This window comes from Procambarus clarkii, chromosome 19 (assembly GCF_040958095.1).
Source record: "Procambarus clarkii isolate CNS0578487 chromosome 19, FALCON_Pclarkii_2.0, whole genome shotgun sequence".
In the NCBI taxonomy this organism is placed as follows: Eukaryota; Metazoa; Arthropoda; class Malacostraca; order Decapoda; family Cambaridae; genus Procambarus; species Procambarus clarkii.
Window position 1 is genome coordinate 34,129,818 of NC_091168.1, and position 15,549 is coordinate 34,145,366.

The 15,549-nt window shown below is 42.3% G+C and overlaps 1 protein-coding gene across 3 annotated transcripts in view; it reads right to left on the bottom strand.

Annotated features, from left to right (window-relative positions):
* Window positions 1-9,569: 9,569 nt before the first annotated feature.
* Window positions 9,570-15,549, bottom strand: part of LOC123757461 (RNA polymerase II-associated factor 1 homolog) — a 38,591-nt gene continuing 32,611 nt past the window's right edge. For all 3 annotated transcript variants that reach the window (XM_045741099.2, XM_069327265.1, XM_069327264.1), the window contains 2 exons: window positions 13,781-13,984; window positions 9,570-10,573 (listed from right to left, as the gene is read on the bottom strand). In XM_045741099.2, coding sequence (XP_045597055.2) covers window positions 10,369-10,573; window positions 13,781-13,984 — 409 coding nt within the window. In that variant the 3' untranslated portion in view covers window positions 9,570-10,368. The remainder of the gene's footprint in view (window positions 10,574-13,780; window positions 13,985-15,549) is intronic.

Here is a 15,549-nt window from a genome sequence, read left to right on the forward strand (position 1 = left end):
CATTGTGTTGATATCTACCGACAGGCCAATAGCACCAGGAGTATTATTTGTAAATTCTGTTGTGTATAGGTGTTGCATGCATGACATTGTTTTGAATGGTATTAATTTGGAAGATATTTTGTATAAAGAAAATACTCTCCTATAATGATGTCTTTTGTGTAACAAAATAAAAAAAACTGGTATCCAGCTTTTTCTTTTAACCATAATGAATGTGATGCCTTTGACAATCTTGGGGCCTGTTTGCGCTTGTATTGGCATCCTGAATGATGTTTTGGAACTTGTGTGTATCCTGTAATACAGTTGATGCTTATATAGTCTTGCAGGCGTGTGTAGGGTTTTTACTTTATCCTGACTGCAATTGCGTGCAACGTCACCAATGAGCATTTGGCAAACGCTTCACATAGCCGTTGAAATCCAGCAAATACGAGACCAAGTGTACAGGGCCTGGGAGCATGATCGAGTAAGTCCTGGATAGTTTCCACTCAGACTTGCTTCACAGGGTCCTGATCACATTCATCGTGGGAATCTCCTCAATGCAATTGAAGCAATTTAAGGGACTCTTAGGGTCCTCATCACATTTATAGTTTAGTGATTAATAGGCAACTCTGTATTGAAGACACCTGGGGCTGAAGGCTCAAGTACGAGTAATGACAGTATTCAGAAGTGGTTCAATGGAAACACTGCATAATGCTTAATTTTAGTTTATTTACTCTTGACCACTAATATAATGGGTGCTCGATTTACTCTAGATTGGCATCGACAAGGCTATTATCTCATTGGCGAGAGACTATAGCTAATAGATTCTGAACTACTCGTGGACAAACCTAACTTTACATGATTGACAGCCAATCACTAACACGGCATACCAAACAGTGCTGGTGTGCAAAGGGTCACAGGAGTTCCAAACAGGATACTCTGGCAATGATCATGCACAATAAATCAACAATGGGACAGGCAGTACTCCTGCACAATAATTATGGTACAGTGCACAATAACAATGTGCGGTGTATGTGAAGTAAGTAATTATCAAAAGAAGGCACCAAACCGGGAAGGCTATGTAGCACCATCAAATGTGCGGAATAATCGGAGGGTGCTAAATATCACCAAGGATGCCAATACAAGAACAAAAACGCATAAAGCGAACAATATCAAAAGTATCAGTCACCAAGAATTCTATTGAGGGACAGGTGACCGCGGTCGGAAAGCAAAAGACACGCTCGTCCTGGAAGTCAGGACATTCAAGAAGGACATGCACGACCGTAAGAGGGACAATGCAATTAGGACAATAAGGAGCAGGGCAGTGCTCCATCAAGTGACCATGGGTTAAGCGAGTATGGCCAATACGCAACCTCGCCAGAGCCGTTTCCCATCACCGGTTATGGTGGTAGGAGGACAACCACGAGGAAACACAACATTTAAGAGTATGTAGTTTGTTACTGGTAACAGACGACCAAGAAGCCTGCCAACAGGTAAGGATGGAGGAATGGATAACCGGATAAAAGTTGGAATATGGAATACCTTTACGAGAGATGGGACAAGAGCGGACAGCTTCCATGGCGGCAGCATCCGCACGCTCATTTAAAGACACACCAATATGGCTGGGAACCCAACAAAACTCAACCAACTTAAATTTACTGTGAACAAGAAACAGCCAATGCTGGATCTCGACAACTACTGGATGAACCGGATTAAAGGACCCGAGAGCCATGAGGGCACTACAAGAGTCAACAACAACTACAAAGGAAGACTGACAACGAGAAAGCAGGAGACGAAGAGCTTAGAGAATAGCATAAAGATGCGCTGTGAAGATGCTAGTCTCAGGAGGTAAGCGACACACATAAGTGCGATCAGGAAAAACAACTGAGTAGTCAACACCATCCACAGACTTAGACCCATCGGTGAAGACAGAAACGGAGTGGGAGTGAGAAGAAAAGTGCTCAAGGAAAAGGCGTTTTAGAACCATGGGAGGGGTAAAAGCTTTAGTGATGCGAGTCAAGGATGTACAAAACTGCGGAAGGGGGACTCTCCACGGGGGCAAAGAAGGAACAACACGAGGAGAAACATTAGAAATACGAACGGAAAGAGAATCCTGTAAACGAGATAACCGGACAGAAAGAGGGAGGTGGTGAAGAGGAACAGGAATCGCAGGAGGGGTAAAAGTTAAAGCACGACAGAGGCGAGAGGAAGGATGTTGGACCACGCAAGATAGTGAAGACAGTAGCGATCATGGCGGTCCTGGAGAGACAGAAAGCCAGTGTCAACATGCATGGTATATGTGAAGCTCACATTCACTGATAAGTGTAATGTTATGATACCACACAGATATACACGTATACACTGTTGGGTGTCTTTGTTTCCATCTACTGTATACTGTTTTGGGTGCTGGGAAGGCGAGAACTCTGGTTGATGACTTGGATCAACACAAACACTTTAATAAGAAAACAAGATCTTGTACTTACAGGTAGGCTAGCCCCTCACCATTCACTCACAATCATTCATACAAGCATCCTTGTAGGTGGCCTGATAGCTGGTCTCGCTTGTGCAAGTGAGAGTACCATAGAATGACGGACATTTCCAACACAGCAGGGTACTCCCAGTAGGCATGCTGTGTTTTTACACTGACCACATCTGCTATCTTATATTGACACCTGCAGGTAAAAGACACAGATGCCCCAAAATCGCACTGGCGTGCGTGTTAAGGGGTGGGCAGGCAGTGACATCATGTAGTACAGTGAGTGTGGGATGGGTGGCGGCTACAATTGCGCCCAGGACGTTGAGTGGCGGTGGCTAAGCTATATTACACCATGCAGGTGCCTGTGTATAAAATCACACACAGTAGCATACTTATGCGGTGGCACTTTGCTTAGGTCACCGAGTCACTCACAGATGATCTTGATCTCACTTTGCCACCAGATGTTACCTGATACCAGTCTGTTTCGTTCTGGTGATTCACAGACTTTTGTCACTCTCAAAGGCTTCTAAACAATATAGTCAGTCGCGAGCGCTGGTATATTGAAAGAGATGCAGAGAATAACTTGACGATAAGGAACGAACGGTGTGTTCTGTCTATTGGCTGATAGAACGACATGCCAACCACGTACACCGGCATCCTCACAAGAATGCCAGTGCAAGAGCTTTCTTGGGCACAACCACCAGGCCTACAAACTAACCAATGACGTTGCAGCATAAGTACAGTATCCAATGATATTGTCCCTTACATGATGGGTAGAGGAGTGACGTCATGACCATGTCACGGTTCCCCATCACGATGGATGAGGTCGACCCCAAAGGTCATGCTTATCTCTTCCCGCCTCGCTGGCGTCCCCTTTTCCAACCTGTGTACTTCCTGACTCGTTGCTACTGCATAAATACTTAATTCTTCTTATCTAACTTCTCCTTTGGCATATGGCAGCCTCCGCATGATCCATGTATTCCTGGGTATGTGGGCATTCTAAGGACACCCAACATGACAGTTTTCTATCCAGGGGTAAAAAGAGATGGGCCTTGTGCACTGCAATAAGCCGTTCAAGTCGGCTGTGGAAAAATCTTGAGAGAGACCATTCTCTCACAGCCTGGCACTTTCTTACGATGTATTAATTAATCACTTTTAACCATATTAACATTGGAAAAAAACCCACACTTACGTATTTGTGTATTTTATGTAAAGATTTACACCAAGTCTTTTGCACTCTCCCGAGTACTTTTATCAAGGTCAGAGTATATAGTTGGAACGAGACTTAAAACTCAACAGCTTGGTATTAGCCACTGAGATGCAAGTCTCAATATATGATGTAACTTTCTGGCTAATTTACTAAATTTGTTCACAACATCTCTTAAAACTAACCAGGAGCTTGCATGATATTAATCAGTCGTACGTCTGGCACCATTTTTTTTTTTTTTTTTTTTTTTTTTTTTTTTTTTTTTTTTTTTTGAGATATATACAAGAGTTGTTACATTCTTGTACAGCCAGTACAGTACAACTAGTACGCGTAGCGTTTCGGGCAAGTCCTTAATCCTATGGTCCCTGGAATACGATCCCCTGCTGCGAAGAATCGTTTTTTCATCCAAATACACATTTTACTGTTGCGTTAAACAGAGGCTACAGTTAAGGATTTGCGCCCAGTAAATCCTCCCCGGCCAGGATACGAACCCATGACATAGCGCTCGCGGAACGCCAGGCGAGTGTCTTACCACTACACCACGGAGACTGTAAATGTACACCATTGTAGGTTGAACTTTGTCGATTAACGAGTTTAATCCGTTCTGGCAGCAAGCTCGTCATGTGGAAAACTCGTCTTGTGAAACAACAACAAAACTGTCGTTGGAAGTGTCTGAGAACCAGCAGGAACACTCGTTAATAGAAGGAAAGCTCGTCAGTCGAGACATATTTTCTGCGAGTGGCTTGCTCGTTACTCGAAATGCTCGTAACTGGAGCCGCTCGTCACTCGAGGTTCCACTATATTTTTGTCCAATTTATATAGAGTACCTTGAGGAACCCTTCAAGGCATGATTGTACACAAACTAGGTGATTAACATATTTTAAAGAACAATATTCAAGAGACCAATCAAGATAACATATTAAAGTGACCCAAGTGTTGGAGATTATATAAAAAGAATAGAATTTCATTAAGCTTCTAAAGAGTTTTAAATGATAGATAAATAACTTATGTTAAAGATCTGTTAAAGAAAAAAAAATATTTACAAAAGGGAAAATTCTACGAATGAGAAAATTGAGAAATAATAACGTACATAAAACCATTGATGTATGATCCCTGAAGCTACAGTGCTGATATAATGCCAAACTACTAGATGCCATCAGTTGTGGAGTTCTTTAGGCCTACCAAGGACCATAAGCCAGAACCTGGCTCCCTCTAACGAGGCAGAGAGAGCAATAGCACTATGATAAAACTGTCAATGAATTTTAATCATGTATGCCACCACTCGGGAAGCACCTACAAAGTCAGCAAAACACAACAGAACACTGTTGGTTATAACAAATATTAAGACCTCAAAATAACTAAAATAACTCTCCCAAAATGTAAATAAACAATAAAAAATTCATGAAAATAATGCTAGCTCATTCACCCACCCCCCTTGTATGGGAAGAGGAGGGAGGCAGACCGGGTAAGCTGACTACTCCACCCTCAGTTCTATGATGGGAAAAACTGTTCCCCAACTCCATGGGAAAGTAAGCGTGGGACCCACTGGAGCTTGCCCAGAAATTAACATCTCATTACATTCAACACTGGTTTGCAGGGTATTCAACCCTGAATAAGGAGCCCCTTGTGGCTCCCTGAAGCTACCTACCCACACAAAAAAACAGATCCTACCAGGAAGGAGGGAGCACCAAAAGTATCACAACAAATAAGATAACACGGGCCACAACACACGACCCAAGGCCACACAAGGCCAACAAGGAGGAGAAACAATAACAAGATACAGTACTGTAGCTGGCTGCCAGGACCCTTTCGGCCTCCCTCCTCCCCCCCAAACGAGGAGGAGGTGGGGGTGAACGAGCTAGTGCTAGTTTCATGACTTTTCAATCATTTGTTTACATTTTGGGAGTGTTTTTTTTTTGTGATTTTGAGGTCATAATAATATTTTTATAACCAGCAGTGGTCTGTTTTGTTTTGGCGACTTTGTGGGTGCTTCCCCGGAGGTGGGGGACATGATTAAAATTCACTGACAATTTTATCATAGTGCCACTGCTCTCCCTGCCTCATTAGAAGGAGCCAGGTTTTGGCTCATGGTCCCCGGTAGGCCTAAAAGAACTCCACGACTGATGGCACCTAGTAGTTTGGAACTATATCAGCACAGGAGCTTCAGGGAGCCACAAGGGGTCCCCCCCCTAGAAAAAACCAAATGTGCATTACATGCACCAAACTCTTTGTGCATGTAAACACAGGACTAGAAATTTAAAACATGACTGGATAAAAGTGTCTTGCAAAGAAGAAATAAATGGAAACGCATTTATTTATGGAATAATCTTAGTCTAAGTAAAGGCTGAAATAGTGACATGGTTTTGGTGCCTGCTTTTCACCCTACAGTATGAAATCTGGGTTTTTAGGGCCCCACCACCTAGCTAATGGGGTAACTCTGGACGTTAGTTACCCCTTATGCTAACATGCAAGGGGCTACAGTGAGCAAAGTTGGGTATCATTGAAGATCTTTTTACCCCTCTATGACCCTTTCATCTTTTACTGGCATTAGCAGTCATGTTTTATTAACATTAGAAAAGTTTAGTAGAAAAATTACATTTCAAACTCCTTTATGAACTAAAAGATGCAACTTCTTATACAAAAATCCTTCAGTTTTAACCAATGTCCACTTTTAATATGCCCCAAAAATTAACTGTATTACTACTCCTGTAAACCGTGATTAACATGAAATAAATCACTGCACATCCTCTCAAGGGGTACACTATACTGTATATAAAATTCTGAACTGTAATGCCAATCCTGGCCTTAAATGCTTCCTAGAAGGTTGTAACAGAACCCATGGGCATCACACCAGAAACAAATACCTATTTGATATTCCAAGAGTGCGCCTTAACCAAACTAGATATGATCTGCAAATCAAGGGACCCAGAATGTGGAATGACCTTCCAATCACATCAAAGGCTGTACCTCTCCCAATCAGTTTAAGGGAAAAACTAAGTACTACCTAATAAACTCCATGTAACCTACCTTATCTCCTAAATAAATATCAACCCATGTCTTGCTATTTTCTAACATTATTGATTATTGACCAATTTGTTTAACTGCTGATATCTGTCACGTATAAACTTAAAGAAAATTGCAATCTTGTGTTTATTTAGTTAAAATTCCTTCTGCTGTTCTGTTGCATTTTCTGCTGTTCTATCCATCATGTAATTATTATCATTGTCTTTTTCTTTTTTCCCCATTAACAATTAAATTTATGCTTTTGATTTCAATTAGTATTAAGTTTTAGTCAACGTTTTTTCCCCCACACAATGCCCGAAATGTTGTGCGTATTAGTGGCTTGAGGCATTGTATGAACTAGCTCTATCTATTAATTCGACATTATGACTAACTCATATTCTATATATGTAACTTTAACTGAATAAATATCGTATCTTATCTAGTTCCATGCCATGCACCACACTGCAGGCAGCACCAACACACCAGCTTGTGTAAACGTACCTGCTCTCACACTCTTCCGTGTGAATCAGAGTTTGGTTGACCTGGTATCCTTTGCAGGTATCTATCAACTTCTCTCGAACACCATGAGAAGTTGGTCATGAGAGAGTGCTGAACAGTCTTGGGCCCTTCATATTGATACAATTGTCTTTTAGTGTATTGCACCTCTGCTTCAAAGGGGCTATTCTAGGGGGAACCCCCGTCGGCTTCCTGGAGCTATCCGGGCTGAATGGATATGTATAACTTTCTGGCATCAATCAATGTGCATGGAGTTCTTGCCTACCGGGGACCACGAACCAGAAGCTGGCGTCCCTCAGAGAGGCGCAAGGGAGCAATGACCTATAGAAACCCCCATATGTGGTTGGGAGCATTCTATGTCTGCCATCAACTGGGTCTGACACTCCAAGAAGGTAGGCGTCCCAAAACAAACCCCTATTTTGGGGTAACTATTGCTACCGAAAGCCGAACGAGTGGACAGAACTCCCCAAACAAAAATTAGCACACTAGCATGACGTCATCACGTTGCCGTGCTGCTGTCTGCGCATTCCCCCCCCCCTCCCCGGGAGGGTGAAGGGAATGCCCCAGACCCCCGCTCCAGCAATCAAACTATCAGTTCTTGGCTGATGTGATTCTGGAGAGGTTGTGTGCCTCTGGCTACTGTTTTGTCTCAGCTCTGTGCCTTGTGGTGTGGGCTGTCTCTACAGGTGGTGTGTGAGCCAGGAGAAATATTCCACGGTACTTGGGGTGCATGTGCCTAGGGTTTCCTTTCCTAGGTGCCCTGTAAGTACTGCCCTTGGGACTTGTAGAAGGAGGCCCCAAGTCACCTTGGGATCTACCTGCGCTGTGTCTTTTACTGCTTGGTACTTGGCCGCCTTGGGGTCAGCTGGGGTTTTGTAGCCCTTGTTTGTCTCTGGGTAGGGGGTAGTTTTCGTCACTGGTAGGGGCGCGGGGCAACCCATTCTCGCACTTTCTTTAAGTCAATATTGACTTATTAAATAAGTGCATATGTAACATTCTAATTTATTGTGAATATTTTAGTTTACCTTGAAAAGCTTCATAGAAAACACCAACCTTACCTAATCTTCTTAGTATGTTAAGATAAGCATCTTATTGCTTCGTAATTACAATTATTACTTTACCTATTATAGGTATAGGTTAAGTAATAATTGTAATTTAACCTATACCTATTATAGGTATAGGTTAAGTAATAATTGTAATTACGAAGCAATAAGATGCTTATCTTAACATACTAAGAAGATTAGGTAAGGTCGGTGTTTTCTATGAAGCTTTTCAAGGTAAACTAAAATATTCACAATAAATTAGTATGTCATATATGCACGTATTTAATAAGTCAATATTGACTATATGAAAGTGCGAGAACGGGTTGCGTGGGGAACTGCACAGCTAGTTATCACCTATTATAGCGGCCGGCTCTGTTCCGCCTGGGTACGTTGTCCTCTTGCAGGGTTTTCTTTTGTTTTTGTCTGTTTCTGCCTGGTGGGGAGATCTGCCTTGTTTTCCCCCTCTCTGTTGTTGGGGGTCGGTGTGTGTTTTATTGTGTGTGTTGGTGGTGTTCCCCGCTAGGCCCCATGAGTGGACATATCCTGGGGGTTCAGCTTTTAGAAGTTCGTTTGGTAGACTTGGACGCCGGGTTCGCAGTACCCTGCCTGGGGTTTCCTTAGCATGTTAAGATATACTAGTTGTCTAATTTTCATTTGGGGAGTTCTGTCCACTCGTTTAGCTTTTGGTAACAATAGTTTCACCGGAATAGGGGTTTGTTTTGGGACGCCTACGTTTCTGGGTGTCAGACCCGGTCGATGGCAGACATAGAATGCTCCCAACCACAGGGGGAGGTTTCTATAGGGCCATTGCTCCTCGTGCATCTCTGAGGGAAGGCCAGGTTCTGGCTCGTGGTCCCAGTAGGCAAGAACTCCACGCACATTGACTGATGCCTGAAAGTTATACATACCATACATATATACACATACATAGTTATACATACATATACATATTATAGGATACCTGATCAACCAGGCTGTGACTCATACGTCAGGCTGCGAGCAGCCGCGTCTAACAGCCTGGTTGATCAGTCCAGCAACCAGGAGGCCTGGTCGACGACCGGGCCGCGGGGACGCTAAGCCCCAGAAGCACCTCAAGGTAACCTCAAGGTAACCCATTCAGCCTGAATAGCTCCGGGGAGCCTCCAGGACTCACCCAGAAAATGGCGTTTCATTACATTCAACACTGGTTTTTTGCACTTTCTGCCATACTGTTTGGTCTCATGCAGAGTTATTTCTGCGTGCAGATTTGGAACCAGTCCCTCTAACATTTTCCAAGTGTAAATTATTAAGTATCTCTTTATTGTGTATTTTTCTCTCACTTACTCTCTAGGGAATACTGATACAAAAATTTTAAGCGGTTCTAATAATTTAGATGTTTTATTGAGTAGATGCAGGCAGTAACTTGATTAAAAACAAATAACCCAACCCACACATGAAATAATGGGAAAGCAACAATATTTCAATCTATCCTCGATCCATATCAAATCAAAACCAAGAAATACAGGTTGAAGAAAGATTTGTTTACTGTTCATTTCTTATTGGTTAAGTCTCTCCTTCAGCATGGATTTCATGCTTTATTTTTTCAACTTAAACCTTACCACTTCTTTTGTCTTGTAATGGCAAGACTCTCCCTGTATTTCTCAGATGTAACTTGCTATGAGTTCATGATGGACCAAAATGTCATCACTTCCTTTCACATGAGCATACCTGGAGAGGGTTCTGGGAGTCCTGAGGCCAGACTCAACTTGTGACTGGGTTACAGTACATCTGTTCTCTAAAACTTTATGAAACCCTTGATTCATAAATTAGCATAATACTGTATGAATACATAACCTTGCAAATGATAAAAAAATAAAAAATAATACATGACACAGAATGTGGGCTCACTGGTCACTTGGGCTCACCGGTCACTTTCAATTTGCCATCCGTAGTGTCGTCAAATAATTATTACTGGATAATCATATCCATACAGCAGATATACAGCAAAAATTTAAAAAACATCCCAGACTTACTTGTAATACAGTACTGTACTGTATTCAGTATATATCAGTACCAGCACAGTACTGTTGATAAACATGTATAGTACATTATATTTATATACTGTACTGTACTCTGTTCATACATAATAGTATTCTGTACACAAAAAGCTAATCTGAATCAGAGCCAGAACCTGAGCCAGAAGAATCCGAGTCAGATCCTGAATCAGATCCAGAAGCATCGCCTGAAGCCTTGCTATGTGCAGGGGATCCAGACTGGCCCACGGAACCATTGACAGCTGGAGAGCCGCTTCTGCTCCTGCGACTTGATCGTGCCGATTTTGCCGATCTGCTGGAAGCTCCTGACTTAGCGGATCTATTGAGAGAAATTAGCAGGTCATCACTATATATCAAGAAGAGAGTATATAACATTAACTTGCCTCCTACAGTAAGTACAGCAGAGTGGTATTACAATTAGGGACCAATTTAATTGCTCACATATCCAAGATATATATACTTGCACACATATATACAAGTTACTATAGTCAAACTAGAATGAATGAAATGCATATAAACAAACAAAATCCTATTACAGCTTGATAACTCATGGGTTTGAGCCTCCTGACCAGAACTGTTGGAACGATGATTTACTGAAGGTGGAAATTTTTTATATAGCTTCTCTATTGTTTAACCACTTCACTGCGCCAACCGAGTATTCTCGGTCGGCGGGAAACTGCGCCAACTAAGAAAACTCTTTTTGATTTTTCGGTGCCAATTCTAAATGTGTACGAGGTTGGTTGTGTACGAAATGTACTCTTAGGACCTCCAGTGAGAGGCAGCCATCTTGGAAAAAATTCCCAGAATGCCCTAGGGCTGCTGACTGAGTTAGTACTGAAGGAGCAACTATAGGGGAGCACATGCACCTCTGGCTCCCAAACGCCTGTCTGACGCGGTGTTGAAAGATAATGCTCTGTCGGTGAAATTCAAACCTTATTGTTTGAAGAACATAAGGGTCATAATATTGGTGAAGTTAGGCGCAATAAGGACCTAACACAAAGGTCAGATGCAAGTGACACAGCACCTATGAGGACGATACAGCGAGCGTATCCAGTTGTAGCTCTGAGCATCACCCTTGCAATCCTATGCTATCTCCAATTTATTTAGATGATACATAGATAAATCGTTTCTGCATTCAGTGATGATGTATCTGATACAAGTAGCATAGATGAACAGTGTTAGCAGCTTCCATAGTGGTGTTTCCCATAGATATTTTCAAGAATACCTGAATCTCTTCCTGACTGACTGACACACTCTTTGAGGCTAGCTGAATCTCTTTCTGACTGACGGATACTCTTTGAGGCAAGCTGAATCTCTTCCTGTGTGGGACCATACAAAGCGATCTTTTCAAGACTACCTTACAAATTGATCTTTTCCTATAATCTTTTCAATACTACCTTATCATTTACAAGCTTGGCTACATACAACCTACAAGTGCTAAAGCCAAGGGTGTACGTGAGTGCGTTATTTGCAAGCACACAGAATGAAGAAACAGGAAGCGAAAATTTATCTGTACCTGGTGCACTGAGAGCGAAGTCACGCTGTGTACCATGGACTGCTTCGTTGATTGTTACTCACTTCCGAAGTACTGAGTGCGTAATACAGTGTGTTACTGTATAAATAGTGTGTGAAACTGTACATATTGTAATTTCAGTGAATTTTTAACAGGTAATATTGCGACAATAAACATTTATTGTGGACACATTACTGACACATGTATCACAGTTTCATGGACCATTATGAACGTTCTACTGTATACATATTGTAAAGGACACAAATATGCATCATATACGATAAAAAACAAATAAAACCGCATTGTAAATACATAAAACAAATAATTGAAAATATATTTGTGGCAACACCCGGTGCTTGAATGGCCCACGCGACCGTGTCTGGGAGATTCACGCACGGGCGACCAGGCCCTGATGACGTCACAGCGCACCTTGTCCACATCCCCACAGCCAAAGTAAGTGAAATTTGGTATTTATTTTTACATAGACATGTTCAGGGAAGGGAATTTATCACTTTATGAAGAAAAAAGAATTTTTTTGGAACACTTTATTTCATGCGCACCGGCGGAATTTCACAATAAACTCAGCGCAGCACGGTGGTTAATATTACCTTCAGGCAGTTCATGATGCATATTTTTTTTTTTAATTCCTTTCTGTACTTTTTAGAACTTATCAGGGAAGATTTAGCGTGAAACTGAAGATGGGGCCCCATTAGATATTCTGTGCCTTCGATTCTATGCCCACATGAGTGAGGGAGTGGGAGTGTCTGGAGCCTCAGGTTACATAATCTGCCCATACTACAGTATATGCTCAGGTGAGTTACGGCTAGGGTGTTTACCCATTGACAACAAGATTTTGCTTCTTTATCTTTGGGTATCTAATTTTCAAGCAGTTGCGGGTTTGTTGTGCTTTTCTTTTCTGGTTTTTATTTACTTGGCTTTGGGTTAATCTGTGACCACTCCCCCCATACCTTGCAGAGAAGTCTCAGAAACCTGGTGCAACTCAATGAGCTTTGCTGGATACATGTTTAGCTCAGAAAGCTATTGAAGGGGGACCACTTAGAAACTTGTAAATATTAAGGAAATCTACCAAGGGAGAAGCATGTTGTGTTATTTAAAGTTTTCTAAAATTCCAAATCGTTTCTAATGAGGATTTCCAGTAACTACAATGAGAGTACAAGAAGAGAAGTGAATTTGAACTCAATACACACACACACACAGAAGGCTTGAAGACATAGAAAATACATAAAGTATTAAGAAGAAAATCTCTCATGAAGTAAATAAGACTATTAAAAGGATTTGGACACGTGGCACATGAATATGGAAAGAATAGTAGTAAATACAAATAACTGGGAATCTAAACATAAAATAACATGGAAGGTAAACAAAAAATCCCCACCACAAGCACTTATAATCCCAACCCCTCCCCCCCCCCCCACACACACACAAGAGTGGGTAACTTACTAAGAGCCTGGATGAACCAAAACACTCTCACTTTCATTTAATATCATATGTATGCATTGGGATATTAGTTTCACCCAAGTTATTGTGACTTATTCTATGCACAGAAGGCACAAACAGCAAAAAGACTGACTAGCAGGTAGATTATACACCAGACATGTCAAACTGAGGGTTCCCCCCCCCCAGGGCCATATGGATCACATTTGTGTTGTCATAAGGGCTCCGAGTGTAGAATCCGACTGCATTTCTAATAGTTCTATCTGCAGGTTTTCTTCTGCCTTGGAAACATCAAAGGTGAATGGTGTGGAGAAGAATGCAAGCCACAGGTGTGCTTGCAAACATGCGGCCCGCATATTTGACATGCTTGAACTATAGTACCACTTAGGTTATAAGTGCTTGTGGAAAGGAGGCTCATTATAGAATGGTAACATATTCACTTATGCTGTGTAAAGGTGAACAGTACTTGGTTAATAGATAAACAACTTTGATACAGGAAAGTAAAGTGCAGTAGTCAAAGTTAATGAAAAATGTAACAACATTCAACTCAAGTCGAACCTTTCTGATCTAGCTGGGGAGCCACTTCGGGATCTGCTCCTTGATGGAGAACGAGAGCCAGATCTTGATTTAATTGGAGAACGAGAACGAGAACCAGATCTTGATTTAATTGGAGAACGAGAACGAGAGGCAGATCTTGATTTGATGGGTGAACGAGAGCGTGACCGCGAAGCCCGGGAACCAGATGCAGAGCGGGAACGAGACCTGGTAAAATGAGAAAAGGACAATATTAATAAGTGGTACAGTGGGAGTAGTGATAAGTAATGATGATAGTGGGTTATCATGGTTATCTTGAGGTTAACTCGAGATGATTTCGGGACTTAGTGTCCCCACGGCCTGGTCCTCGACCAGGCCTCCTTTTTGTTACACCCCCCCCAGGAAGCAGCCTGTAGCAGCTGTCTAGCTCCCAGGTACCTATTTACTGCTAGATAACAGGGGGCATCAAGTTGAAAGAAACACTTTGCCCATTTGGCTCTGCCTCCACCAGGGATCGAACCCGGGACCTCAGGACTACGAATCTGAAGCGCTGTCCACCCAGCTGTCAGGCGCCCCTGACAGTGGGGTACCTGAGACTGGGACTGGGTTAAGGGTGGTGTTGTGATGGGGTGGGGGGGGAGAGGCAAGGTGTGATGATGGGTACTTGCCTATCAGTGTAAGGATGGGACATTTTCAATAATACTTAAGACCCATTCCCATTTCAATAATGCTAGAATGCTAAAAGATTAATACTGAAGAGTGCGTTTCCTAAGTGAATCATGTACAAACATTTCAGGGAATATATGTACCAAGTTTAACCCTTCAATTGCGCATCGCATCATATGATGCTTTGACCGACTTGCAGTAAATTGCTCATCGCATCATGTGATGCTTTGGAGTACTATGCAAGATTTAAACGGCCCGCGGATACACGGGGTTCACCACACCTTCATCAGGGCTCTTGTAAACAGACGCCCTTTTTTTTTTTAAATCGTGGGCCAAACTCCCGGGTGTTATTGGCCTCAGTATTGAGTGAGCAACCAAGCCTGACGCACACAGCATGAACTCACAGCACTGCTGTTCAGCTTGTGACCACAGTATCGCCTAAAAATGCCATAAAATTCTTGTTCATGCTATTATGTAGCGATGATATTATTACAGAAGACCCCTGACTGTGATAAAACTGACCAGGGTTCTGATAATAACAGGATTGTGGTGATATTTAGCGCTGTGCGCCATGGAGGGAGGAGTAACGCTGTGGGAGGGGAGGGTAGTGGCGTTATCTTCTGACTGTGTGTGGCCACCTTTTATTGACTGCACTCACCATACCAGCTTAGTGGTTCGCTATGGTGAACACAAATGTAGATACTTATATATAACGTGTGTATAGAGGGTATAAACAGCGAGAGGAGTAGGTTGGGAGCCGCCATTTTGGTGAGGGAGGAGCATCGTCTGCAGGACTTACCATGTTGTTTACTGATGACCACGATGGTCTTTGGGCACCACACCAGTTTACTTGTACAAGTATGGTGAATAAAACAGGTAGATATTTATATATAATGTGTGTATATAGCATAATAGCACCACAAACAGTATTGTTGTAGGAGAAATATTAGTGCGTCTGGCCTTGAGGGCGGCAGCCATCAGCTGACTGTGTGAGGTCCTACGTCTTTGTGCCTTTACTCACCATACAAGCTTAGATGTACAGTTATGGTGAACAAAACATGCAGATACTTATATATAATCTGTGTATATAGTGTAATAACCAACAAAGTATTTGTTCACTGTTTGAT